Source organism: Aspergillus homomorphus (assembly GCF_003184865.1).
Source record: "Aspergillus homomorphus CBS 101889 unplaced genomic scaffold BO97scaffold_2, whole genome shotgun sequence".
NCBI classification, from domain to species: Eukaryota; Fungi; Ascomycota; class Eurotiomycetes; order Eurotiales; family Aspergillaceae; genus Aspergillus; species Aspergillus homomorphus.
The window spans coordinates 1,279,600-1,304,840 of NW_020291888.1; the positions used below are offsets into that span (position 1 = coordinate 1,279,600).

At 51.0% G+C, this 25,241-nt stretch overlaps 9 protein-coding genes across 9 annotated transcripts; 4 read left to right on the plus strand and 5 right to left on the minus strand.

Moving 5' to 3' along the window:
* Window positions 1-1,629: 1,629 nt before the first annotated feature.
* BO97DRAFT_335722 (endo-1,4-beta-xylanase) lies at window positions 1,630-3,192 on the minus strand (the record flags this gene model as incomplete). The annotated part of the gene is made up of 10 exons (XM_025691437.1): window positions 1,630-1,719; window positions 1,792-1,857; window positions 1,923-2,029; window positions 2,102-2,131; window positions 2,186-2,274; window positions 2,335-2,480; window positions 2,545-2,666; window positions 2,733-2,781; window positions 2,840-2,880; window positions 2,949-3,192. 10 exons carry the CDS (start codon window positions 3,190-3,192, stop codon window positions 1,630-1,632), a joined length of 984 nt encoding a protein of 327 aa, XP_025556207.1.
* A 1,228-nt stretch (window positions 3,193-4,420) lies between these two features.
* On the plus strand, window positions 4,421-5,772 carry BO97DRAFT_453107 (arabinoxylan arabinofuranohydrolase). The gene has a single exon (XM_025699060.1). It carries the CDS (start codon window positions 4,653-4,655, stop codon window positions 5,655-5,657), a length of 1,005 nt encoding a protein of 334 aa, XP_025556208.1. The 5' UTR covers window positions 4,421-4,652; the 3' UTR covers window positions 5,658-5,772.
* A 597-nt stretch (window positions 5,773-6,369) lies between these two features.
* Window positions 6,370-7,140, minus strand: BO97DRAFT_82321 (uncharacterized protein). Its single transcript, XM_025701089.1, has one exon. It carries the CDS (start codon window positions 7,043-7,045, stop codon window positions 6,554-6,556), a length of 492 nt encoding a protein of 163 aa, XP_025556209.1. The 5' UTR covers window positions 7,046-7,140; the 3' UTR covers window positions 6,370-6,553.
* A 1,331-nt stretch (window positions 7,141-8,471) lies between these two features.
* On the minus strand, window positions 8,472-10,697 carry BO97DRAFT_382289 (acyl-CoA synthetase). The gene is made up of 4 exons (XM_025693292.1): window positions 10,460-10,697; window positions 10,083-10,384; window positions 8,770-9,950; window positions 8,472-8,711 (listed from the first exon to the last, which is right to left on the minus strand). Exons 1-4 carry the CDS (start codon window positions 10,507-10,509, stop codon window positions 8,544-8,546), a joined length of 1,701 nt encoding a protein of 566 aa, XP_025556210.1. The 5' UTR covers window positions 10,510-10,697; the 3' UTR covers window positions 8,472-8,543.
* Window positions 10,698-11,249: 552 nt separating this feature from the next.
* On the minus strand, window positions 11,250-13,688 carry BO97DRAFT_474992 (exocyst subunit EXO84). Its single transcript, XM_025700371.1, has 3 exons — window positions 13,217-13,688; window positions 11,876-13,154; window positions 11,250-11,826 (listed from the first exon to the last, which is right to left on the minus strand). Exons 1-3 carry the CDS (start codon window positions 13,626-13,628, stop codon window positions 11,427-11,429), a joined length of 2,091 nt encoding a protein of 696 aa, XP_025556211.1. The 5' UTR covers window positions 13,629-13,688; the 3' UTR covers window positions 11,250-11,426.
* A 165-nt stretch (window positions 13,689-13,853) lies between these two features.
* On the plus strand, window positions 13,854-14,602 carry BO97DRAFT_382294 (TOM complex receptor protein TOM20; the record flags this gene model as incomplete). The annotated part of the gene is made up of 3 exons (XM_025693293.1): window positions 13,854-14,004; window positions 14,076-14,321; window positions 14,397-14,602. The coding sequence occupies exons 1-3, from the start codon at window positions 13,947-13,949 to the stop codon at window positions 14,600-14,602; spliced, it is 510 nt and encodes a 169-aa protein (XP_025556212.1). The 5' UTR covers window positions 13,854-13,946.
* Window positions 14,603-15,399: 797 nt separating this feature from the next.
* On the plus strand, window positions 15,400-17,799 carry gel2 (1,3-beta-glucanosyltransferase gel2). The gene is made up of 4 exons (XM_025692370.1): window positions 15,400-15,740; window positions 15,831-15,961; window positions 16,036-16,420; window positions 16,485-17,799. Exons 1-4 carry the CDS (start codon window positions 15,732-15,734, stop codon window positions 17,439-17,441), a joined length of 1,482 nt encoding a protein of 493 aa, XP_025556213.1. The 5' UTR covers window positions 15,400-15,731; the 3' UTR covers window positions 17,442-17,799.
* Window positions 17,800-18,016: 217 nt separating this feature from the next.
* On the minus strand, window positions 18,017-21,989 carry BO97DRAFT_474995 (F-box and WD domain protein). The gene is made up of 2 exons (XM_025700372.1): window positions 21,438-21,989; window positions 18,017-21,373 (listed from the first exon to the last, which is right to left on the minus strand). The coding sequence occupies exons 1-2, from the start codon at window positions 21,790-21,792 to the stop codon at window positions 18,282-18,284; spliced, it is 3,447 nt and encodes a 1,148-aa protein (XP_025556214.1). The 5' UTR covers window positions 21,793-21,989; the 3' UTR covers window positions 18,017-18,281.
* Window positions 21,990-22,189: 200 nt separating this feature from the next.
* BO97DRAFT_382303 (MRX complex nuclease subunit) lies at window positions 22,190-24,898 on the plus strand (the record flags this gene model as incomplete). Its single annotated transcript, XM_025693294.1, has 2 exons — window positions 22,190-22,400; window positions 22,464-24,898. Exons 1-2 carry the CDS (start codon window positions 22,385-22,387, stop codon window positions 24,896-24,898), a joined length of 2,451 nt encoding a protein of 816 aa, XP_025556215.1. The 5' UTR covers window positions 22,190-22,384.
* Window positions 24,899-25,241: the final 343 nt, after the last annotated feature.

Below are 25,241 nucleotides of genomic sequence, written 5' to 3' on the forward strand. Positions count from 1 at the left end.
AGTATATTAACACCGCCGGCTGGGTATTATCTATATATTTAATCTTAAAGGCGAAAACATATATTTAAGTATAATATAAAAATAGTTTATCTTCTTTATAGTGTATTATAATATCGCTAAATAACTGGATTAATTAAGAAATCGGAGAATACTAGTTTAAAGAATACTTTATTCTTTATATTAAAAATTAAAGAACTAGCTAATATAGCCTCTTAATTCTTAATAAGTATAACTCTTATTTAATATTTTAATTTAATAATATATACTGAGAAAATAATATTATTCTAGTATATATATCTACTAACTTTTCTTATCTCTGCTAATTATTAGATATAGCCTACTTTTTATTATTAAAGTAGATGTATAGCGGCCTTTTTAAATATTTTATATAAACTAGATATTACTATATTAAGAAGATTAACTTTCTTAATCTTTATCCGGAAACCTATATCTAAGTCTTTAAGAAAAAGAATATTTAAAGTATTTTTAAAGCTGCTGGAATTATTTCTTTTAATCTAAATAAAATTTTAAATAATCTTATTTTTTATAAAGAGAAAAACTAGCTAAGTAGTTAAAAAACAACTTTAATTATTATTAAAATATCTAAGAATTTAAAGTAATTCAAGAAGTATAAGTTAAAGATTTCTAAATTATTTTAAGAAACAGATCCTCCGGCTTTATCTATATAAACTGTTTTATTATATATTTTTAAAGATGCTGAGATAGTCTTGAACTGAATTATTCTTTTAGAATAAAAGAACTTCTAATTTTGTAAGACTGTTAAGAGGAAGAACTTAAAGTAAAGATATAATTAGTATTAAATAAATAGCCTAAACAGCTTTATAGTTTAGAAAATGTATAAAATCTTTAAAAATATCCAGGCTTTAAAGAAAGCAGCTGGTAATACAGGGCCTGGAGATAATTAACTATACTACCGGGTGCTGTCTTGCTGTAGTATATATAAAGTTCTTGGATATATATATACAAGATACCTGATTAGAGAGGCTTGATTTCAGGTGTTTTAACAGCTATATAAATATTCAAATTACTGTATATTTTGTATGTAAATCAGAATTCTGATATACGCAGCATACAGAACTGCTTGCCAAGCCGGCCGGTGGCCGGCTCGCTTACATGGCCGGCTCACTTACCAAATACGTTATATCGCATTCACTCGTGAGCTTCGCAACGCACTTGACTTGGGTGGAGTCTATATGATACCCACACCAGCGCTGGGCTATGATCTACATTATTTATTATAGCCAGCGCCAGAAGCTCTAGACCATGGTTTCAGCCCTGCTAACTAATTTCACGGCAAGATGGTTAAACATTGCTTGGGAAGGTCGAACCCGTAGGTGGGGCGAAAGTTGCTAATCTGGGCTGCTGGAATAGATTATGTCTCAGATTATCGAAATTGTTCGGTAAAGGCACTACTTCTAGACCACTTGTTGAGAACAACCCGGGTCTTTCAATAAAGGGATGTTTCCAATAAGCACAACAACAGCTGTACTGTGTTCAGGTATTTGTATTTCCAAGCTATCAATGTGGGTTGAGACTAAACTACTCAAAGTGTGCCAGTTCAGGTGTAGAGTTAGCATCTACAGATGAGACCTTGAAAGCCATGGGCCACTAGAGGGCATTCGCAATGGCGTAATATGCTTGCTTCGGGTTATAGTTCCAGTCGAAGAGCAAAGGGCTGGAGCTGGAGCGCCAGGAATCCTATTTCCCAGAAAAGGTATATCAGCATACAGATCTTTGACAAGTCGGCATGGAAATTAAAGGGCACTGTACCGGGTCAGCAACTCCCCAAACGGTAATTCCGACGCACTTAGGCTGGTGGAGACAAGCCTCCACGACCTGTAAGATCAGACAATTAGCAGGGAGTCCAGAGTGAACTGATCAAGGAGCTGCGGGCGACTCACATTCACGTAGTCAGTGGGGCTGGCGCCAGCGATGTCCAATTCAGTAACAGCGATTTCCTCTGTGCCTGCAGCAGCCAGAGCATTCAGAGCAGTAAAAATGATGTTAGCTATTTTGCACCGGTCTAGGCCGGGGCCTTAAAAAAAGGCACGAAGGGGCACTTATCCAGAAACAGCAGCACCTGCACCAGCGCTCAGGTGGGTTTGGGAGCCTTGAAAATAAGTCAGTATCCGTCAACCTGACAATAGGAACAAGGAGAACTTACCGATTCCGTCGATAGGGATACCTGCGGCGATCCACTTCCTGACATGATTGACCATGCCAGTCAATTTAGCATACCCGGCATTATCCAGGCTTTGACGAAGTCAGAATTGCATGATGTGTAGAAAAAAAAGGTGGGATCATGAAACTCACTTGTAGTCATTGATGTAGAGTTTTGCATTTGGATCTGCGGCACGAGCGGTTTCAAAGGCGATCCGTACATAGTCCTCACCGATGACATTGTAGAAGACACTGTTGCGCAGGGAACCATCCTCGTTGAAGATTTCGTTCACAACGTCCTTGCGATCTGATCAGTAATGTGGCTTTATGGACTTTGGTATTTCAAAACAGCTGCAAACTTACCCAAGCGTAAACTTTGCCCTTGTACCGGTTCATCACGGTGGTGATGTGGTTCTTCATGACATTGATCAGAGTGTTTTTGTCTCTGATCGAAGAGACCCACGATGGGAGCTGCGAGTGCCACACTTTGACGAAGTTTAGCTTTCTCCCTATTGTATTATGCTGCACCCATGATAGGTTAAGAGACTTACCGAGAGTGTGTCCACGGATCAGCTTGCCGTTGGACTGAGCAAAGTTGACCTATAGAATTTGTAAGGACCAGGCAAGGCTTGACCGAAGGATCTTGATGAATACATACGAGGTAGTCGGACCCCCAAAAGGAGAATTGTCCTTGTTGTGCTATCTTAGAGGTCAGCTTTCGAAGCTCAAAGAGAAAACCAGTTACTCTAGGGGGGTCGAGGACTCACGCTCAGTAGCATCCCACTTCATACTGTTCTCCGGGGTCAGCTGGCCGAAGTCGGCCTTGATAATTGCCGGGGTCTTTGGGTTCTTGTTCAAGGAGGACTGATCACCAATGGTACCCAGGTATTTCTTCCCGTGAGCTTTGAATTTGGCATCGATGCTCACTGAGGCCTGACGGGCTTCAATGGGCTCGGAAAGCACATGACCAGCAAAGAGCATAGCCAGAGCAGCTGCCTTGATTTGGACCATTTCGAGATACGTGAAATTATTGACTCTTGGAACGATTCTTGGAACAATTGATTCTTTGAATGATTGATAAAGATAGAGATGAGGCTGGCACAAAGAAAGGTGATATGCAGCAGAGGAGGAGGCAGTATTTATACTGAACATGAAGCGACCTTCCTCGAGGAAGCAGGCTAAACGGGCATTGTTCCTCGGAAGAGAAGAGAAGTCGTATCATCTTTCTCACGCGCAGATAGATAGTGGAGTATGATTTCGGTCTATAGTTTCCAAAATTGTAGGAGTCAGTTCAGGGATGAGGTGGTGCGATTCTTCATCCACTCCTCGGCTGAATCAACACATGGAAGGGTTTAGGCTGGATACTAAGACCGCTATCCTCCTTCTCAGTACGGAGTACTCTATTGACCGGTAGAGAACGGAGGTTGTCTATGTTACTCAAATCCTTGTTGGATAACCTGAAAGGAAAATGATATTCGATCCAGGGTTGTTTGTCTTTTAGCCTGAATAATTGCATAAAAGGGTCCAGGCGGCTACTGCCACCATTGCCAAGCTCTTTTCCTGTAGGCCCAGTGCGGGCTCTAACTTAAAATGTAACATCGTGAGGACAGGTGAACCTTAATCGGAAATCGTGGGGACAATGATGCGGTCATGGAAATCAAGTAACGGTCCTCGAGGGTGGAGACAGCTTTCACCGGTATCTTGAATGGTCGTCAAGATTAGCGCCAAGCAGGGTCTGCCTCGGCTCCAAATACTACTGTATAGCGTTTTCGAGGATACACTACAGCCAAGCAGACCCTTTGCTGAAAGCCAACGGTGCCATACTGCACTTTCGATTTTGCCATAGAGCTTTCGTCCATGTTCGCATACATTGCCAGAAGATGCAAGAAGTTGTATAGGCCCTTGAGATTGCTCCATCATCTTGAAACCATTGGTTCAAGAGTCAATTCCTATGACCCTGACAGGTGTCAGTTATCTCAGTTATCTAGCAGAAACTATTTAGAGTTCGGATGTGTTTCGACATGAGACAATTCATAGGCGGCAATGTATCAGCATAAACCCACTCATCAGAACCCATGTCTAGATTCAGAGTTTCCCTGACTAATTTTCCGTCTTTCCCTGCAGAATGGCACTAGACCCCAAGGTGGCGATAGGGTGAAATTGATGCGGGGTTATGTGGATACCTATCTATACTCATCAAGGCAACAGTCCGGTGCATGATGGTGTCTGGCTGGGGTATCGACTGCCAGACTTAGAACCGATCCTATGAGAGCGTGATATGACAAATTCAGAAAATGTACTGCTTTTAGCCGAAACATCCTAAAGCTTTCCTGCCACTCTTCCAAACAGACCACTCAACATAGGAGCCATACTTGGAGTATTTATACCAGGTCGAGTCCTGTACAGCGTTTTGCTTGGAGACTCCAACCACTGAAACCATCATCTGCCGAGAAAGTCTGAACACATACAAAATGAGATTCCTCAAGGCGAAAGCCAGTCTTCTGTCCTCTGGCATCTACTTGCTTGCATCAGCGCCCTTCGCCAGCGCCGACTGTGCCCTTCCATCGACTTACAGCTGGACATCAACCGGCGCTCTCGCCAACCCCAAGTCCGGATGGACGGCACTCAAAGACTTCACCGATGTAGTCTACAACGGTAAACACCTCGTCTACGCCTCCACCACCGACGGAAGCGGGAGCTATGGCTCGATGAACTTCGGCACCTTCGCGGACTGGTCCGGCATGGCATCTGCCAGCCAGAACGCAATGAACTTCCACGCCGTTGCCCCCACGCTGTTCTACTTTCAGCCGAAGAACATCTGGATCTTAGCCTACCAGTGGGGCTCCAGCACGTTTACCTACCGCACCTCCAGCGATCCCACCAACGCCAACGGCTGGTCCTCCGAGCAAGCCCTCTTCACGGGCAAGATCAGCGACGCCTCCGGCACCGGAGCCATCGACCAGACCCTGATCGGCGATGCCACGCACATGTATCTCTTCTTCGCCGGCGACAACGGCAAGATCTACCGGTCCAGCATGCCGATCAACAACTTCCCCGGAAACTTCGGCACGCAGTACGAGGTGGTCCTGAGTGGCGCCCGAAACGACATTTTCGAGGCGGTCCAGGTCTACACCGTTAAGGGCCAGAGTAACAGCAACAACAAGTACCTTATGATTGTCGAGGCCATCGGCGCGCAGGGCCGGCGGTACTTCCGCTCCTTCACGGCCAGCAGTCTCGGCGGGGCGTGGACTCCCCAGGCGGCCAGCGAGGATCATCCCTTCGCGGGCAAAGCCAACAGCGGCGCCACCTGGACCGACGACATCAGCCATGGGGATCTCGTTCGTACCAACCCCGACCAAACGATGACTGTCGACCCTTGCAACCTGCAGCTGCTGTATCAGGGTAAGAACCCGAGCAGTAGCGGCGAGTACAACACCCAGCCGTGGCGACCGGGTGTGCTTACTCTCAAGCACTGAGGGGCTCGCTCGTTTGGGCGCAGCGGTGCGCGCCTGAGGGGGAACAGAGTGTTACAATATTGGAATATCTATTTCTCGCATAGGTCAGCTTTCACATACTTCAGGTTCCGACGCTCACAACCCTCTTCTTCTCAGTATAAGGAGTTCGGGGAAGAGTAAGAGAAAAATTCAGCATCACATCACTTTCCGAGTCGAGCACTACCGCTTCCATTTCAAGTAGCAAAAGGCTAGTATATAAATCAATAAAATTGTCATTGAGGCTGTTTAGGATAGACTGTTGCATATTTAGATCCAGTAATCACGGCTAGATCGATCCTGATGGCAGCACCTCACACTATGCCTTTCAACCCGACTATGCCCAGAGAAACACTAGCGAGAAGAATATGGACATAAACCTGGAAGAGAGGGAGGGTATCTGGGTCGAGCAGATCCGGTGTAGTCTGCGTGCATCTGGATATCAAGTCAAGTCTCGGCTAGACTGCGAGCCGGGAAGGTGATCTTGGAAAAGCCAGAGTTCGCATTCAACCAGCCGAGACTTATGCCTGCTCTCCGGTCACAATGGAAATCTTCAACCACCACAGACAAATGTTTTAATATTCATAGGGTGATTGCAAAAAAAGCAGACGCTAAGAGAAAACACTAATTGAAGAAAATGGAGCGAACCGTTCCTTAGTGTCAGATGAGCACAGCTGCAAACCATAATATATAACAGCCTTAATTATCGAACATAGTCTTCCTCGGAGCTAATGTACTGGGACATGCACAAGACAGAGAGCAAAGAATGATTCACAAGTCGTCCATTCACGCGAGTGTAGGCAGAAACCGTGTCCAGCGTGTGCTTGTATAGACCCCCGCCGGGACAGACCGCAGAGACATGAACACGAGTATCAACAATATCAGCCGTGCAACAGTATACAGTAGGGCAGCAAAGGCAGTGAAAGCCGCGCTAACTTGATCGCTAACTCTTGACGGCCTACGCACATAAGATAAGAAGAGGAGAACCCCAAGGGTGGGCAAAAAAACACCGCGGTAATGACGGTGACAACGTGCCACAGGATCAGCTCCGTCTGTGTTGGGAAATCGCAGTTCCATGCCATACAATGAAATCTACCGAAAAGCGTCGAGACGACTGTCAAGGTGCGCGTCATGACGGGCATGTTATAGTGGATTTCAAGTTTAATGTTCTCATTGGAGATGCGGGCGCCTCTTGCTGAGGGTCGCGGGTACAGCAGGCTTATAAAAGGCAGAAATGATGCTCTGCTGATGATGACCGTATCCTCCGCATGCTGGCTGAATACCCCCGAAATGACAGTCGGACGATCAGTATTTTTGGCCTTCCACCAGTTCACGGCATAAGTTGCAATGGCTATGAGGGCCAACGCGACCATTGAACTCGGGAAAGATGATTATGGCAAGCATCCACTTGATCTTCCGTAGGTTTCTCTTCTTGCTAGAATCATTCCCGCTGGGGACATTTAAGTGGAGCACGCATCGTCCAGGAGCAGGTAAAGATCGTGGATAAATAACTGTAAAGTAGATTCAAGGTGCTCCGCCGCGGTAGGGTTGAAAGTCCAACCAACTATTGCAGCCGACATTGTAAAACCTTTGAGAGAACAGTTGCCATAGACACAGAAGCAAAGCTGTACTGTGAATTATTGGATATGGAAAAGAGTAAGGAATTGCATGACTGGCAGCGAGCTCTACCCTGTCAGGCAGCAGTCCTTTTATTCCGGCTATGGAGAGGCTGCATTGCGAACTTGCAACTGTTATTTGCTTTTTTTCCCCATTGTGTGTGTGGTTGCGTGTTGCTTGCGGGGGTCAAACAATTGAGGCACCAAGAGAAAGTGACTGGTTACTTCACCGCACTAAGAGCTGCAGCTTGCAGTAGTGTACAGTCAAGAAGCAGAAGACTGAAAGTAGAAATTCGAGTCAAGCCAACACTAATAAATTGACTTAGATACCTCCGAAGTGTTATATCATACAGTCCGTAGCCTCAAGTAAGTAACCAGAGAAGGAAAAAAATAAATGGAGGGGAAAAGAAATATATATATATATATATATATATATATAAGTATTCCTTCACCCCTCTCGTATCTATGTTGAAGTTCGAAGCTGTGAAACACGTTGTTGATTAGGAAATCGTCTCTTTAAAACCTACACCACTGTAGGATTAGTGGTAAGAACTACCCTGCCCGGACGAGGCGGTTGCGTTGCTGTTAATACGGCTTATGGTCAAAGGATCCGAACAGACCAGTGTTACTTCTAAACTTCTTACAGTTCTTGCCATCTTGATAACGTATCTGTCATGCCGTTCTCTTTCTGCCTAACTGTTTCTGATGGTGGTAGTAAGGGACGCTACTACTGCTGGCCAGGTGGGTTCTTCTAACCCCTTTGAAGGCTGGTGCAAATGCCACAAGTTTCATACTACATCTGTTCGTGATTTTACCAGAGACGAAAGACTCTGTTCTGTCGATCGAGAATACTCAACTTAAATGCTCTTTGCCGTCGCCGGCAAGCGCAGAACATAGCATGGTGCAGCACTCTCCATCATCCAAGTTTGAAGTGTTGCAAGAGTGCGACTTTTCAGAGACTGTAGGAGGTCGCTCGCTCAGGGAGTTTTGTGCTCGGCACAGGTTTTATGAAACTTTTATCAAACTTCAGAAACTATGGCACAATTCTTGAGCAACTCAAGTTTCTTGTATTGTCGACCCATTCGAGCTAGCTATGTCTTATTCCCCGATATGAGTCAGCTCTTAGCATTGACCTATAGAAAATTAGAACAATGGGGCAAGATGTTCGTAATCAGCTATAGTTGAGTATTTTTGAATTCTGATCGCATGCTTGCTCTTCAAGCTCTAGTGTATACTCATCTCTCGATCTCAGAGTCTAAGCTGCCAGCTCCGGCCAATACTTCTTCACAATCGTCTTCTTGTTCACCTTGCCCATCGCGTTACGCTCGATGGCGTCGACCAGCTTCAGCACAGTCGGTACCTTGTACGATGCCATTTCCTTCTTGAGCTGCGCGCGCAGGCTGGTTAGTTCGAGAGGTTCAGTCTGTGTAATATCAGGTTAGCTCGAGAGAAGGACCAAAGTTATGTGCAGGGGAACTCACGCCGGCTCGTTGCTTGACCACGGCTGCAACCCTCTGTCCCCATTCCTCGTCCGCCAACCCAACAACCGCCACCTCCTGGATCGCTTCCAACCCCAGCATCTTCCGCTCCACCTCCAAGGCCGAGATCTTATACCCTCCAGACTTGATCAGGTCCACCGACGCACGCCCCTGAATGAAATACGCGCCTTGCGCATTCCTCCTGGCTACATCGCCCGTCTTGAACCAACCGTCCTCCGTAAACTCCTTGGCCGTAGCCTCGGGACGCCGCCAGTACTCGCGGAACACATTATCGCCGCGAATCTCAATCATTCCGTCCTCGTCCTCTCCTTCAATAATCCGGCCCGTATCCTTCTCCGTCAGCCGAACCTCGACGCCCGGCAGCGGCCACCCCACGCTCCCGTCGATCCGCTGCTCCACGGGCAAACCACAACTGATCCCCATCCCGATTTCGGTCATCCCGTACCGCTCCAGTAGCACCTGGCCGCCCGTAATCGCGGCAAACTTCTTCTTGATCGGCGTCGGAAGGGCAGCAGAGCCGCTAACGACCAGTCGCAGGGCTTGGGCCCCGGCCCGCGCTGCCTCCTCCTGTGGGGTGCCCTGGATGCGGGTCTCAAAGTCATCAACCAGCCGGGAGTAAATAGTCGGCACGGCCATGAACATCGTCGATCCGCCCTCGGTCCATCGGCGCCAAATGACCTGCGGGTCGAACTTGGGGTGCATCTCCAGAGTGGCGCCGGAGAGCAGACAGGCTGTGATGCCGTTAATAATGCCGTGCACGTGATGGAGCGGAAGCACGTGGATGAGCCGGTCCGAGGGTGAGTACTTCCACGCCTCGACCAGGCATTGCGCCTGGAAGGTGATGTTTTTGTGCGTCGTGACGCAGCCCTTGGGATTGGCGGTAGTTCCGGAGGTGTAAATCATCAACGCTCGCCGGGTGAGGGGCCATGATTGGGACTCCAAAGAGAAGAATTCGGGAAGCGGGAGCGACGATAGTTCGGCCTCTTGCTTTTGCTGGTGAGGGGTAAGACTCATGAATGGAATTTCATGGTTATTGCTGCTGCTGTTCAGGCCCGCCTGGAACAGGGCTTCTTGGGTTCCGGCGAAAGTGGGATGCAGGATGATCACGGCGGGGTCTGAGTCACCGATCGTATACAGAAGCTCCTTGACCGGGTGAGAGGTACCTTCACAAAGAGTATTCAATTGTCAGCGACTCACACCACAAGGCGCATCATATACATGAGACAATGCTGAAATATCTGTAGGGCATGCACAGCAGACAATTAGCCCCAAGGAGAAGAGAGTGATGATCTTACAAAGTGGCACGCAGACGCCCCCCGCCGCCCAGATAGCCCATTGTGTAACCACGTAGTCGTAACCATTGGGCACCAGGAAAGCGACCCGACGCTCGTCCAAGTCCCCGGTTTCCGTGAGCGAGAGTGTCTCAAGAAGGTGTTGCTTCAACGCAGCCGTATCGGCCAGAAGCTGCCGGAAAGTGAATTGTTGGCCCTTGGTGGCATCGTCTACGGCAATATGCTCGGGGCGACTCTGCACATGTTCTTTGGCCGCGAGGAAGAGGGGGAGTGAGGGCAACGCGGTCAAGCCCGGGCAGTCGGATCTATATAAAGAATGTATGTGTGAGTAGGGGGCGCTGATTCAGCAGTGACTGGAAGAATCTGAGGGTATCACATACCTCGACTGCGGTTGTGATGTCTGGTTCTGTAGTTCTGTGGTGAGACCCATCTTGGCAACAACGAAGCCGGCGCAAGGAAAAGAAGTGGGATGTATAACCGAATCAAACAAGCGTGCGCGTGAGGGAGAGAAAGAGATTTGAAAAAAGTGAGAAAGTCACAAACGACACTGATGCAGCTAAGGATCGCACATTCCACCCCTCTCCCCCGCTTGTCTCTCCGTGGCTCCTTATCGATCGGCCAACTGCATGCCGATCTGGAAAGTTGGGTGGATTTCAATCCAGTTGGAGACACCCTCGGCCATTACTTCTGGACTCCGACCGCGACCTCGGGCTCGGTCGGTGGCAGTGCGTGTTTTCTTGTTACGGACGGAAGACAAGGATTTATCCCCTTGATAGTGTCGAATTTCTCTGGACTTCCTTCGTTGATCTTTACCAAACTGCATTGCCATGACCTGATTGGAATCTTCCCATCTGAGGTCTTAATCTTGCAAACCAGAGGAGAGATCGGCCATGCTGGTGGCGGCGGACATAATTGACGACCTTCAATGCAGTCTCCACTAAGATAAGACCTTGTCCACATCTCGAGCCCGATTCGGTCCTTTCATTACAGTTTGTGAAGAATTAGTTGGGAATAACAGTGCTGATTATATAGCACATGGCTCTTGATGCTATGTCCTCCTGGCTGAGCTCAGCGTGATTAGCGATCCATCACGCTTTCACATAGATCGATTCAGTCAATTGAGCGTATGGTTTCTTCTAGGCTATGAAGTTGTACTTGAGCCGGTCGCCGGTTGGCACAAATTTGCATGATTATAAACTTACAGAGAGCAGCAAGCTCCGACAGCTAAATCGTCCAGCCACACAGCCACACAACGGAGCCTCCTGAGGCGGTTGTAGTAACTTAAGACAGGCATGTGCAGTGATAAAAGAACAATTGAACGCTACAGATTAAGCCCATGTCCCAGCATCAAATCACCGGCGATGCGGCTGCCGCGGCTTCGGCCAAGCCTGAGATCAACGACTCCGAGCGCGTCATCTGCGGACGTTCGGCCAGGTCTTCCACCTCCAGCCCCTTGGCGACCAGATCAGTGAAATCAACTCCCACTTCAGTCAGCATGTTAGCGTGGTCGTGCACAATATCGAGGCATTTCTGGTACACTGTGGTGCCACGCTGCACACTACTCAGCTGCCGCGTGAGGAGCGCATTGAAGCCATCGAGGTGATGCTTGGCCCACTTGATGCTGGCACTGGACATGACTGGTGGGAAGCACTGCTGGTAAATGCTGATCGTGTTCTTGATCAGGGTAAAGTAAACATAGGAGATCTGAAAAATATACATCGGGAGGTCCCCCTCGAAGACACAGGCTCTGCGGCATGTCAGTTTATGTCATTACGAGGGGAGTGGACAGAACTCACCTAATTCGCTTAGAGACGATATCAGATCTCGCCTTGAGATAGGCTTCCCGAGCTTGGTCTTCGAAGCCCAAACGCATCAGCCATGTGGATTTAGTCTTGGTGGCTTGGGGAAATGAGTGAGTGTCCACTAGCTCTCGCAGCAAGACCTCGGCCAAGGTGGCCGCACGCTCATCCACCTTCGTTGTGATCACGTCCTGCGCGACCGCATTACCCTTCAAACCCCTAGCAAGTTTGCGCAACCGCTCGATGTGGGCCACGGCATCCTCAAACCGTTGTAGAGCGATGTCAATGTCCAGCTCGTCCACCTGCCCTTCCACCCATCGCAGATTCTGCTGCTTGCCGTCTACATCAATGCGTAACTCAGGCTTGTCTCGCACATTGTCCATGATGTCCGACCGATCTGGTTGAGGAGAGTAGGATGGGTGGCGCACCCCGCGATAACCCATTGACTCGGGGGCGGCTTTGCCAGCGGCCTCGGTTTCTGATCGGAGCGTGCGGCGGAGATCCTCGACCGTCTTTCGAAAAGTAGCCAAGAGGTCGCTCTTGGCAGAACTGTCGCGCTTGTCGTGCCGATAGGTGAATGGTTTGCCTCCCACACGCACATTGATAGCGTTGGTAATGCCCCGATCTTCAGCCTCCTCCCGCGCCACCCCTGCGCCTAAGTTAGCCCCGAGATCAATCATGTCCACGTCCTGCAGGGGCCAGCATTCCTCTGCTACCAGCTTGGTGGGCACAGGACCACGATGACTGCTCTGGTCCACGCGCTTGCGCTTCTTGGCTGCCACCAGCAGATGATCGTTTAGCAGAACGATGTGCACCGGACGCCGCGGCTTCCACGTTGCCGAGTCCAGCTCGACCCAATGTCCACTCTCCATTACAATGTGTCGGCCCGGAACCACCGGCAAGAACTTTTGCGATCCTTCCACCGTCTTCCATAAAGTTTGCAGTTGCACGTTCCACATACTCTCCAGGTTTGCGACCGAGCTGCGATTGGCATGGCGCTTAGACAATCGTTCATCGGGCATGGGAGACATGGGATTCGGGGTAGTGCCGACTGTAGTTTGGCCGAGTGCAGTAGTCAGCTCCGCCATCAAAGTCCGTAAAGTACGCATCTCTCCTTTGAGCTTCTCTGCCTCTTTGCTAATCTTAATGAACTGGGTGCGATTCTGGTAGACATTCTGCTGGAGATCGGTTGACGTTCTGTTCTTGACTTTTCGGAGGCTGCGCTGGTATTCCTCGATCTCTTCCTCGGACGCATTCGCAAGCAGGTTGGCCACATCTAGACAAACAATCAGCACCCCATGACCCGGGTGGGTTTCAAATCTAGCCACGCCAGCTCACATTTATCAACGGGCAAACTGGGATCTCGCAAAGCGTTCAGGTCTACCTGTGGCGGACCTGGCGATTCGGTGGAGGGTCGGCGACTCGTTTCAGGAGGGCTCAATCCTCCATACGTGGCCGGGAGCGGAGGTAGTCCGGGCACTGGCGGCACGCCATCAAAGTCAGGGACTTGATTGAATCGGGCTGAGTACCGTCGCTTGACTAGATCGGATGTCGCATCCTTGGCAGCAGAGCTGGAGAGTGTCCCATGGACGGGTACGGCGGGCTTGCTGACAGCGGAAGTGCTGGTCGAAGTGCTAGGACTGGGGCTGGTATTGTTGGGCGGAAGAGGGCCGGAGATGGGCTTCGGAGCGCTGATCTGGGGTCGGGGCCGGCGAGACTTGCTGCGGAGAGTCAATCCACGACTTTCCATGGTGACGTATGAGGAAGCAAGGCGAGGAAAAGATTGAACCTGCAATCGACAGTAGGAAACGATAGAGGAGGGAGAATGGTAGAGGGGAAGGAGACGACGATGATGATCGACTCCAGGCACGGAAGCCCAAGCGGGTGGGTAATTCCGAGACGGAGAAATGATGATCCCGGCAAAATCATTCCCCAATTGAGCCATTGGCATCTCGTCGTCATCTTCAACTCTCTCCCTCTCTTCGCTCCATCTCCATCTCCGGCTGCTGTTACCGTTGTCGCTGGCTCTCCCCGGTCATCTACCTTCTTCTTCACCCCCACCTACAACATGAGGACCACAACTTTGGTTGCCGCCACTGCCGGCACGATCATCACCGGTCTCTTGGGTAAGACCCATTAGGCGTTGCTATCTATCATTACGTGACATGCTGCTAACTCACTCCCTGCGCCTATTTAGCCTACGCCGTCTACTTCGATCACAAGCGCCAAACCAATCCCGAGTTCCGTCGAGCTCTGAAGCGGAACAACCGCCGCATGGCCCGGGTTGAGAAGGAGGAAGCCGAGGCCCAGGGTGCCATGCAGCGCGAAACCATCAAGGCCGTCGTGCAGCAGGCTAAGGAGGAAGGTTTCCCAACGGACCTGGAAGAGAAGGAGGCCTACTTCATGGGCCAGGTCGCTCGGGGCGAGTCTCTCTGTGCTGAAGGTATGTTTCTTCCGCGCTGATCCCGCCTTCCGCGCTCTTTCTCCGCAATATTCGGCGATATAAATACCAACCGAGAAACAGATCCCATCGACGCAGCTTTGTCCTTCTACAAGGCCTTGAAGGTCTACCCCCAGCCCAAGGACCTCATTTCCATCTACGACAAGACGGTGCCCAAGGAGGTCTTGGAGATCCTGGCTGAGATGGTTGCCATGGATGCCGGCCTGCAGCTGGGCTCTTTCACGGCAGAGAGCTCCGGTCCGGAGAGCCACGGTGTGGAGTAGATCCTTTTCGCCGTGATTGGTTCTCTCTGTTTCCTCATCCCTTACATTTCTCACTCCGTCTTAACTCTGCCTCAAAACAGTGGCCTGGAAAGGTTGTCGCTTCTGTGGTGATTTCCGGTCCATGCTGGGTCATGGCCTGGCAGCAAAACCTCCGACGGATATGTCTAAACATCATCTTTGATCTCGCTTGCCCTCTCCGCTACTCGTGTAATCCGTTAGGTTGTCCATGTGTTCTGCTTGTCTTGCTTTTTTTGTTTTCTTCCTCTTTCCCCTGTATATTTGCATTTGGTCTTGAGTGTCGATGGGAGGGATATCTCTTGGTAATGCTCGGCGCCATCATGACTTGTGTGGGTTGACGTTGACGATGAATTTTTTCTTTCCCCTGGTGTTCTTGCTCCAGTTATTTATTCACCGCTGGGGCGTGTATTCTTAGAAGCGAGCAGTGGTCCTCTTATTGTCGTGAGACGGGGTCATTGAACGAAAATGGTGATATTTGATATTGAAGATGAAAAAGTATAAGCACCAAAAAGGGATGAAAGGCGTATCTGCGACCATAATTGACGGGCCACTCCGCTAATGATCCTTTGTTTCATTATTCACGGACCTCCATCTGCGTAATGGATAAGGGCTGCAATAATTCGCAGCTCGTGCCAGGGTCGATCGTCGGTGCCGCTTGTCTCGCCCCAGCGCGGGACAGGCCAATGAGGGATGGACGCGAGGCTGACCAGGTCCACTGCCAATTTGCACGATGGATTACCGTGATTAAACCATTAACGGTGGGTGAGAAACGGCCAGGGATGGGTTGCTGCCATGGCTGGGAGTTTGGGACTTTCCCCCCTTCCAAGACCTTGGAAGAAGGGTTTGTCGTACTTAATCATCGTCGCTTTCCCTGCTTTTCCCCGATTTCTCAAGCGTCAGCCTCCCCTTCGCTGCTTCTTTTTCCTTCCCATCCTTCGTCATTCGTTTCTGTTCTGTTGGTCTATTCCTTCGTTCGCTCGTTCTGAGAAATCTCGCTTCATTCGGTGCTAGACATCGTCCTATAATTGTGTTGCATTTGAGTATCATTTATAGAAAGTGAAGGCAGAAAAAGGAAAGGAGAAAAAGCGAAAGTCGAACTCGGAAAGAAAAGATGATGCCCGTGCGTGCCCCCCTTTTCAGGCAACAAACCATCCTATACTTCTCCAACCACATCACCATCACCACCACTATAACAACTAATTTCATCTAGACTTACACTCGTCTGCTCGCCACCGCGTGCGCGTTGGCTACTACTGCCAATGCTGTCACCCCCCTTGTCGTCAAGGGCACCGACTTTGTCAACAGCAAGACAGGTGATCGCTTCCAGATCCTTGGTGTCGAGTAAGCCGCAGCCCAGTTCACCCTTATCATTACGAAATCACAGAAGCACTGACCGGGTCGACATCTAATTACAGCTACCAGCCCGGTGGCTCCTCTGGCTTCAGCAAGACTGAGGACCCTCTCAGTCAGCCTGACGCCTGTCTTCGTGATGCCGCCCTCATGCAGAGCCTTGGTGTCAACACGATCCGTGTCTACAACCTGTCGCCCTCCGTCGACCACAGCAAGTGTGCCTCCATCTTTAACGGTGCCGGTATTTACATGATCCTGGATGTGAACTCCCCACTTTACGGTGGCTCTCTTGACCGTACCAATCCATCCGGCACCTACAACGCCGACTACTTCGAGCAGGTCTTTGGTGTCATCGAGGCCTTCAAGAACTTCCCCAACACTTTGGCCTTCTTCTCCGGCAACGAGGTCATCAACGAGGACAGTGTCTATGCGGCTCCGGCCTATATTCGCGTGAGTTGGAGCTTTCCGAGTAGCCCTTCTAGGCCCGCGAAGACTAAACGATGTTATCATACAGGCTGTCACGCGTGACATGAAGGATTATATCGCTAAGAACGCCAACCGTAGCATTCCCGTCGGTTATTCTGCTGCGGACGTGCGCCCCATTCTTCTCGACACCCTCAACTACTTCAGCTGCAACCTTGAGAACTCCACCAGCTCCCGCGCTGATATGTTTGGTCTCAACTCCTACTCCTGGTGCGGCGATTCCTCTTTCAAGACTAGCGGCTACGATGTGCTTGTTGATGACTTCTCCAACTCTTCTTTGCCCGTTTTCTTCTCTGAATATGGTTGTAACCTCGTCACGCCTCGCAAATTCTCCGAGGTGGGCACAATCTATGGCAAAGAGATGTCTGCCGTCTTCTCTGGTGGTTTGGTCTACGAGTGGACCCAGGAGGAAAACAACTACGGTCTTGTCTCCGTCAACAGCAGCGACACTGCCACCCTCCTAGTCGACTACGACAACCTGAAGATCCAATACTCTAAGCTGGATATGAGCAGCATTGAGTCCTCCAACGCCACTCAGACCTCCCGAGAGCCCGCTGCCTGCGAGTCCTCCCTGATCACCAACGGCACTTTCCTCAACTCCTGGGACCTGCCTACCCGCCCTACTAAGGTCAATGATTGGATCAGCAACGGCTACACCAACGCCACAGTTGGCAAGCTTGTCACTGTTTCGTCCACGGCTATTCCCCAGACCATCTACGACTCGAACGGCAACAAGCTCTCGAGCATCAAGTACTCGGTCCTTGCCAATGATCAGTCGAACGTCCCTAATAACGAGACCTCCACCAGCACCAGCAGCAACTCGTCCAGCTCCAGCTCTTCCAGCTCCTCCAGCTCCTCTAGCAGCTCTAGCACGTCTGACTCTCACGAAAACGTTGACACAAACGGTGCCACCGCCGCTGCTCAGATGTCCGCCTCTGTCCTCTGTCTTCTGAGTGGAGTCACCCTGTTCGCCGCTTTCTTGCTGTGAACACCCTTATACACCATATAGATATTAGATATATTCTTCTCTTCAACTAGTTGCGCTGATGCTTTGATGCATCAGCTCGCTCGTCATTTGCTTGATATGATAGTTTCACTTCGGTTGCGACATTACTTGTTCCCGGTGAACGTGCTTTCATGCGCAGGACTTACCCTGACCCCGGATGGTCGGTGGTGTGGAGACGAATTCATGTACAGAATATGGCAGTCTCGTCATTCCATCCCAATTGAAGCCCCGGGGGGCCGTGGGCCTGGCGTGGGGAGACACGGGAATATGAGGTCTTTTGCTTGCTTGCTTGTGCGCGCTTGCTTTATGCTACGGGTCTATCGTCTAATCCATTTGCTGCACATATCACTTTTTTGCTCGCTTGCTATTCTTGGAACGATTATGCTGCTGCACTGTGGTCATTATACACAGCTGAATAGGCTAAGTCAGGTATGAAATCGAGTATTCTTAGAAATTGAGCGAATATGAAAGGACAATTCATTCATTTGAATATGCGATGGCGATATCCGAAGAATTCAGGTCACATTGCAACCGACCCCGCCAGCTTTATGCAGATTTTGTTTAATATTGATTTGACTATCCGCAGACACATGTGCAGCATATTATCAAGATAAATGATTAACCAAGAGCATGTCTAAACAGAGCCCGAAACACACGGGAAGAAATGTACCACGACAACAACAAATATCGAAGCATCACAGTGCATATCCGCAAAGCGAGATACACCCCGCAGCAGACAAAAAAATGAAGAAAGGATCGACAGAACTCCAGTAGCTCAATACGCAACAGATCGAAACTACATATATAGATTCGGAAATCAGATCACAAGGCGCGACCTTTACCTTTATCCTTTCCGGACGGAGGAGGCGGTGACGCCGACCACGGCGAGAGCGCAGGAAACTGGTCCGGTTGGGACTGGGACTGAGACTGAGACTGGCTCTCTGCTTCGGCTAGGCTCAACTGAATCGCAAATTCCAGGTCATCGATCTCCTGCTGGCGACTGCTCTCAGGAACTGGGGACGTCGATGCTGGCGGGGAAGACGAAGCGGAATTGGAATAGGGTGCCGTATCAAACGCAGAAAGACCTAAGTCCGGTTTGGAGTGCTCATCCAGTAAACTGAGACGGATGGCTTCAGCAATCTCTGGGTCGAGATTATCGTCGTCCATTGGGTCCTCGTACGGTGATGAAGCGGAGGAGAGCTCGTCCGGCGCGAAAGAGCTGTCGTTGGGGCCAATCGTATCGCTGGGCGAGGTGCTCACTGCGGAGCTGGCAGTGGGAAATCCAGCGGGAAGAGCGGCATCACCCCGCTTGACAGCCTCACTAGAGAAGGACTCTTCGCTGAGAAGCTGTGCATATGCGAGGAGCTGATCTTCGTCGACGTCGGGTCCCAGCAAATCTACGCCGAAGCGATGACTAAGATGCGCACGTTCCTTTTCATCGGCAATTCTTTGGCGTTCCATCTCAACTCGTTCGTCCTGGATGTAATCGTTTAGTGCACCACGGCCGCTGTTATTAAAACGCTGGCCACCGTCCGCAGCGGCGTTGCTGCCTCGGGGTCCGCGACGCAGACGTCGCTTACTAGACTTGTATTGATCGGCGGCGGAGGAGCTATAAGACCAATAGCGCAGATGTGTTCCCAAGGCTACCATACCACGCAGCACAGTAGGGTCAGTGTCAAGACAAATGGCGCCTGTGGCATAATAGTTGTTACCGATGCCATGCATAGACGCTTCAGCTTGAACGAGACGCCGACGAGCGCGAGAGGAGAAGCGAGAATTAATGGTCCGGATAGGCCGGGTCGAGGACGCCAGGGGATCCCAGGCCTGTACGAGCCCATCGTTCCCTCCATGTACCAGATACAGCGACGTCAGTGCTATGCTAGACACTTGCGGCGACTCGGTCTGAATGACACGGATCGGACCTATGTCATTAATGATCTCCTGGTTCTTCGAGACGGGAGACCGGATATCCCAGACAAATAACATTCCTGTGGTGGTCCCCACAGCCAGGTACCGTCCGCGTCGACCTGGAACATCGATGTTTAACGAGCCCTGCTTCATATGCGGCAGCGGCGAGGACATAGCGGACGAAAGAGCAGAGCTACCGGACATCCCAATCAACGGATCTTCATCCGCCGTCAGCAAGGCATAGGTTGACTGATCTAAGGCAGTGGTTGTGATTGAAACTGATTTTCGGTCGCTGAAGTTGAAGTCGGAGATGCACCATTCAGTGTTTGCAGCTGTACAAACTGTCTCTCCAAAACCACTGGAAGACCGAGAGGGAGTTGAACTACCAGATGTTCCGACTGATGAGGATGGGAGAGGCGACTTGACAGGTCCCCCAAAAAGCGACGGCGCAGGAGCACCGTCTGCAGCGAGGGAGCCTAGATTCAAGGGCGGCATATTAAGCTTCGACACCTTTCTGGTGAAGCGTCGAATTGCCGCCGATTCATCCTCACCAATGCCACGGGAAATCACTATGATCGATTCACCCGCGCCTTGGCCATCGTCCCCGGCGAAATCCACAGTCAGCTCACGCCTCATATCCCAGCCGTCGCAAACTTTCCTGAAGTGCTTGGGCTTGAAAGATAAAAAGCGCTCTATTTCTTTAGTCTCTGCGACTAGCTGCTTCTCGTCGAGCTTCGCGGCATCAGATGACGATCGAGGGCTGTAGCTCCCATCGAGAGGTTCCCGGCTGAAAGGGTCCGGTCTAGCAGTCCGCCTGGTCAGTTCGACCAATTCCCACCGGACACTTCTACCAGTCTTCCACGCTAGCTGATCGTACTCCTCAGCAGTCAGCTTCGTGGAAGGTACATCTGGCTGTCGCGGGAGGTCGGACAGGTAAAACACCTCGCCCAGTGCGTTGAGAACAGTTGCCCAGATGCGACGGCGTGCATAGCGTCTTGGGGAGAAGCTATCATCAACAGCGATCGCAACAATGGGAACACCAGGGCATAGTACCCATTTCGCAGTCACTTGTCCTCTCTCGTACCGTTTCTCATAGGTAGGATGAGGGCCAAGCGCATACGCTGACAACACGCCGGTAGATGACCCCGAGAGCATTGCAATCAATCCGTCAGTCATCTTGAGAATGTTGGAGGATTTGGCTATCCAAACAGCAGTAGTACCGCTGGTAATGTGGTTAAGCGCGGGGATCCCCAGACGAGGCTGAGATCCCAAATCCGAAATAGCCAAAAACCTTCCGCGCTGCTCAGTCGTCGAGATGAAATAGGCACGTCCCTGCGGACAAGCCTCGCCGTATATCATACCATAGGGCTGACTGACATCCATGCGATTCGGCATTCCAGCGAGATCGCCTGACCCAAGCCCGTACTCAGCATCACCAGGGAATAAATCGGCGAAATGCCGGAACATCTGATGATCGGAGAGACCCCACGTCCCAACCTTGACCATCGATGGATCGCTAGCAGACGCGATGCCTTGTTCCGATGCCCCATGGATGAAAACAGGTTCCTTTTTGGTGAGCTCGGACCCAAACGAGCCGTGTAGATGGCTGACAGGGTACAGTAGCTGAGAGGTATATGTAACGACTGCACTACCATTGCGAACATTCGCAGAGCGGACGGTGCCGGACCTCTTCGACGGCTCAAACTGCCCCGGCTTACCACGGGAGAGCGATCTCAGCAGGCGAGTGCGGAGAATGTATTCGCTCCTCCACGAAGCCAAGGCAGTCAAGCGGGAGAAATAACGCCTATCCGAGGTCACACGGTCCGAGTGTTCACCAAGAGACAGCCATGCGCCATCCTCTTCGGTGTAGGGACCCGGAAAATACCGAGAAAATGCAATTCGCCACGCGTGGGGCGTGGTGACCAGATTATGAAAACGACGAGATACCAGCGCAATTGATGACAAAGATGGAGGAGGCAGATGTGACAGGATGTGCGTGAGCACCTCTATACGCACAGCAAATCAGATGACCATTGCTCATTTTTGTTGGCGAAGGAGGCGAAGACATACCGTTAGGGAAAGAATCCAATGACACGCCCGAGTACGTGGATGCCGAGGGCTTCACCGTAAGGGCCCGGTCGGCCGGGCTCTTGGAGGACTGCGCCGCAGCAGTAATCTCATACTGGCTGACAGGGTCGATCAACGATGGTGGGGGTGGTGGAGTCGCATTGCGCCCGTTCAAGGGCGACTGTGCGCCGGGTGAGTCACGGCTGATTGCAAAGTCTCCGGGCTCGCCATCGCGAAACCCAGAGACTCGTTGCTCACCATGCGAATCATGTCCATGCTGGGTGGGATCAAGAAGTTCTTCCGAGTATGGTTTTCCCGGAGGCGAGCGGTCAAAGACTGTGGAAGGCTCTGATTGCATAAAAGAGTTTCGCGGGGTAAGTGGCAGAACGGAGGCGACTGAACCAGTGAGACAATCTGGATCAGTCGAAAAGGGAAGATGAGCGGAAATGAATAAAAGGGACGACGCGCGGACAGAAGATTTGGCGAAAGGAATCAGCAAGAGGAAATATTAAGAGATTTAGGGGAGAGAAGTGAAAGAGATCTCAAGAGGGAGGGGGAGGGAAGAGAGAAGAGAGAGAAGCCTGGGGGAAGATAGAAAGTGACGAAAGGTGGGGATCGGACGGACTCGAGCCGATCTCGCCCGCGTCCCATGATCACGGTCACGTGGACACGCGGCGAGGCGCGATACCGTCTGAATAAAATCGATCAGTAGAATTGACATGTCCTGACTACTGACGTGCTCTAAGTGGTACCTAACAGGCTCTGCAATACCTCCTTACGGATGAGTTCGCACTCTCTCGTTTCTGTTGGCAATTCAGGCAGCACTGGTCCATTCCAGGCAGCCAGATGTTATCTAAAAGTGATATAACCTAGTCCATCTTAGCGTCTATATCTCTTCCCGGTCATCAAGACATCGAGTTCCATCATTTTACCACAAAAATAGTTCCAAAATGCCGAATCTTGGGGGTAAGTCACTATGATCTTTTTTTTTTCTCCCCTGAGAAAGCATCTCTGATAGATTTTCTCCAGACGCGGAAACGATCCGCATCCTCGTGGCAACCGATAACCATGTCGGCTACAACGAGCGAGACCCCATTCGGGGAGACGACAGCTGGAAGAGCTTCCACGAAGTGATGTGCCTGGCCAAGGAACGTGATGTTGACATGGTCCTGCTGGCCGGCGATCTGTTTCATGAGAACAAGCCTTCGCGCAAGTCCATGTACCAAGTCATGCGCTCGATTCGTATGAACTGTTTAGGAGACAAGCCATGCGAGCTGGAGATGCTCAGCGATGCCAGCGAGAACTTCCAAGGTGCATTCAATCATGTCAACTACGAGGACCTGGACATTAATGTGGCCATTCCGATATTCTCCATTCACGGTAACCACGACGATCCATCGGGCGAAGGCCATCTGGCCGCGCTGGACCTCCTCCAGGTTTCGGGATTGATCAACTACTACGGCCGCACGCCGGAATCCGACAATATTCAGGTCAAACCTGTCCTCCTACAGAAAGGAAGAACCAAACTTGCCCTCTACGGGATCAGCAACGTGCGCGATGAGCGCCTGTTCCGCACATTCCGCGACGGTAAGGTTAAGTTCTACCAGCCTTCCATCCAGAAGGACGACTGGTTCAACCTGATCTGCGTACATCAGAATCACCACGCATACACCGAAACGGGCTATCTCCCCGAAAACTTTCTCCCGGAATTCCTGGATCTGGTCATCTGGGGACATGAACACGAATGCCTCATCAACCCGCGCAGGAACCCCGAAACCCACTTCCATGTTATGCAACCCGGCTCTTCCGTCGCCACCTCGCTCGTCCCGGGTGAATCCGTAGCCAAGCACGTCTCGATCGTCAGTATCACGGGCCGGGAGTTCAAAAGCGAGCCCATCCGCCTCAAAACCGTCCGCCCTTTCGCCATGCGTGAGATCGTCCTCTCCGAAGAAAAGGGCGCCCAGAAACTCGCCCGCAAGGACAACAACCGCACCGAACTCACGCGCTTCCTCATGAACATCGTCGAGGAGCTTATCGAACAGGCCAAAGAAGAATGGCTCGAGATGCAAGACGAGGGCGAGCCGAGCGCCACAGCAGACGACGACGAGAACCCGCAGCCCCGCGAGATCCCTCTTCCGCTCGTCCGCCTCCGCGTCGAGATCTCTACCCCCGAGGGTGGCAGCTACGACTGCGAGAACCCGCAACGGTTCTCGAATCGATTCGTCGGCCGAGTCGCCAATGTCAACGATGTCGTTCAATTTCACCGCAAGAAGAAAAACACGGCTGGCACCACCCGGCGGAAGGACGGGAGCCTGGCCACGGACCTTGACGAGGCAGCCATCTCGCACCTCTCGACCCTCGACACCGTGAAGGTCGAGCAGCTGGTCCGCGATTTTCTTGCCACGCAGTCCCTGACCATCCTGCCACAGAACTCCTTTGGGGACGCGGTGGCCCAGTTCATCGATAAGGATGACAAGCACGCGCTGGAGATGTTTGTGAATGAGTCTCTCGAGAGCCAAATCAAGCACCTCATGGCGCTGGATCGCGACGCAGAAGACATCGATGCCGGGGAGGCGCTCGCACAAAGCTCGCTGCAGAAGGCCATGGAGAGATACCGTACTCAAATGGAGGATATGTTCACTCAGGGTGCCAAGAAGCGCAGCCGCGGCGCTCGAGGTGGTAAAAGGCGCTACAAACCCAAACCCGATGGCTGGGATAGCGAGTTCGATGGTGTTTGGGAAGATCAGCCGGGGGCGCTGATTCACTCCGACAATGAGAGAGAGGGTCCAAACCAGGAGGTTGCCGCGGAAGATGGCACCGAGCCTGCTGTTACGACGACTCGTGCATCCTCGTCAATACGTGGCAGAGGCCGTGGGCGCGGTGGGAAAGCCGCAGCTACAAGCACGACAAGTACGCGGAAAACCACGCCGCGCGCTACAGCAACAGCGACGAAAAAAGCTACAGCCACAGCTTCCAAGAAGACCACAGGTAAGGGTCGTAGAGGCCGCGCTGCTTCGGAAGAAGAGGATGATGAAGAGGAAGATGTGATCATGCTTGACGACGATGACGATGAAGAAGATGACGACGCGGTATCTGCCTTGCCCGATATTGGCGAAGAAGACGAGGATGATGATTCCCAGGCTCTCTTCGTCAAGCAACCCGTAACTCGGACGCGGAGGGTAGCAGCAGCAGCACCACCCCCGCCTGTAGCATCTACAAACAGTACTAGCCAGCGTCGTGCGGCCGCATCAACCGCTGCTTCAAAGACTACTAGTACGGCAAGAACAGGGACAAGCACGCGCCAAACGAGGGCCCGTCAGCAAGCTCAGACTACGCTGAACTTTGTAGGCTCCCAAAATAGTGCACCTACAAGTACGAGGCGCAGGGGTGCAAGTGTGATGAGCGAAGCGATTGATGATGACAGTGATGGTTTTGAGCCGATGGCGGTGCCTCGAAGGAGGTAGCCTCAGCTGCCAGTCCATGGAGACAACCCAAATGTTCCAAGTTACAGTGAATGCTGGAGGCTCAGCTAAACAGTTTCACAAGATTAATCAACAATGAGATATTAACTACCGCAAAAAGTTCTGTCAGAGTGAACAGTGTTACTGTAATTCAATTTATGGTTTTCCGTTGGGTTTGCCTCACTGTTACATTATCTCTGCCTTCTATCTTCGATATCCTCCTCCGCCTTCACTTACTGTTCTCTCATCTCCTCTGCCTCTGATCGATGCTTTGAGACATAACAAAGGTGCACCCATCACCGCTGCACTTCTCGTTGCACGCATTTTCCGCAATCCATCACAAAAT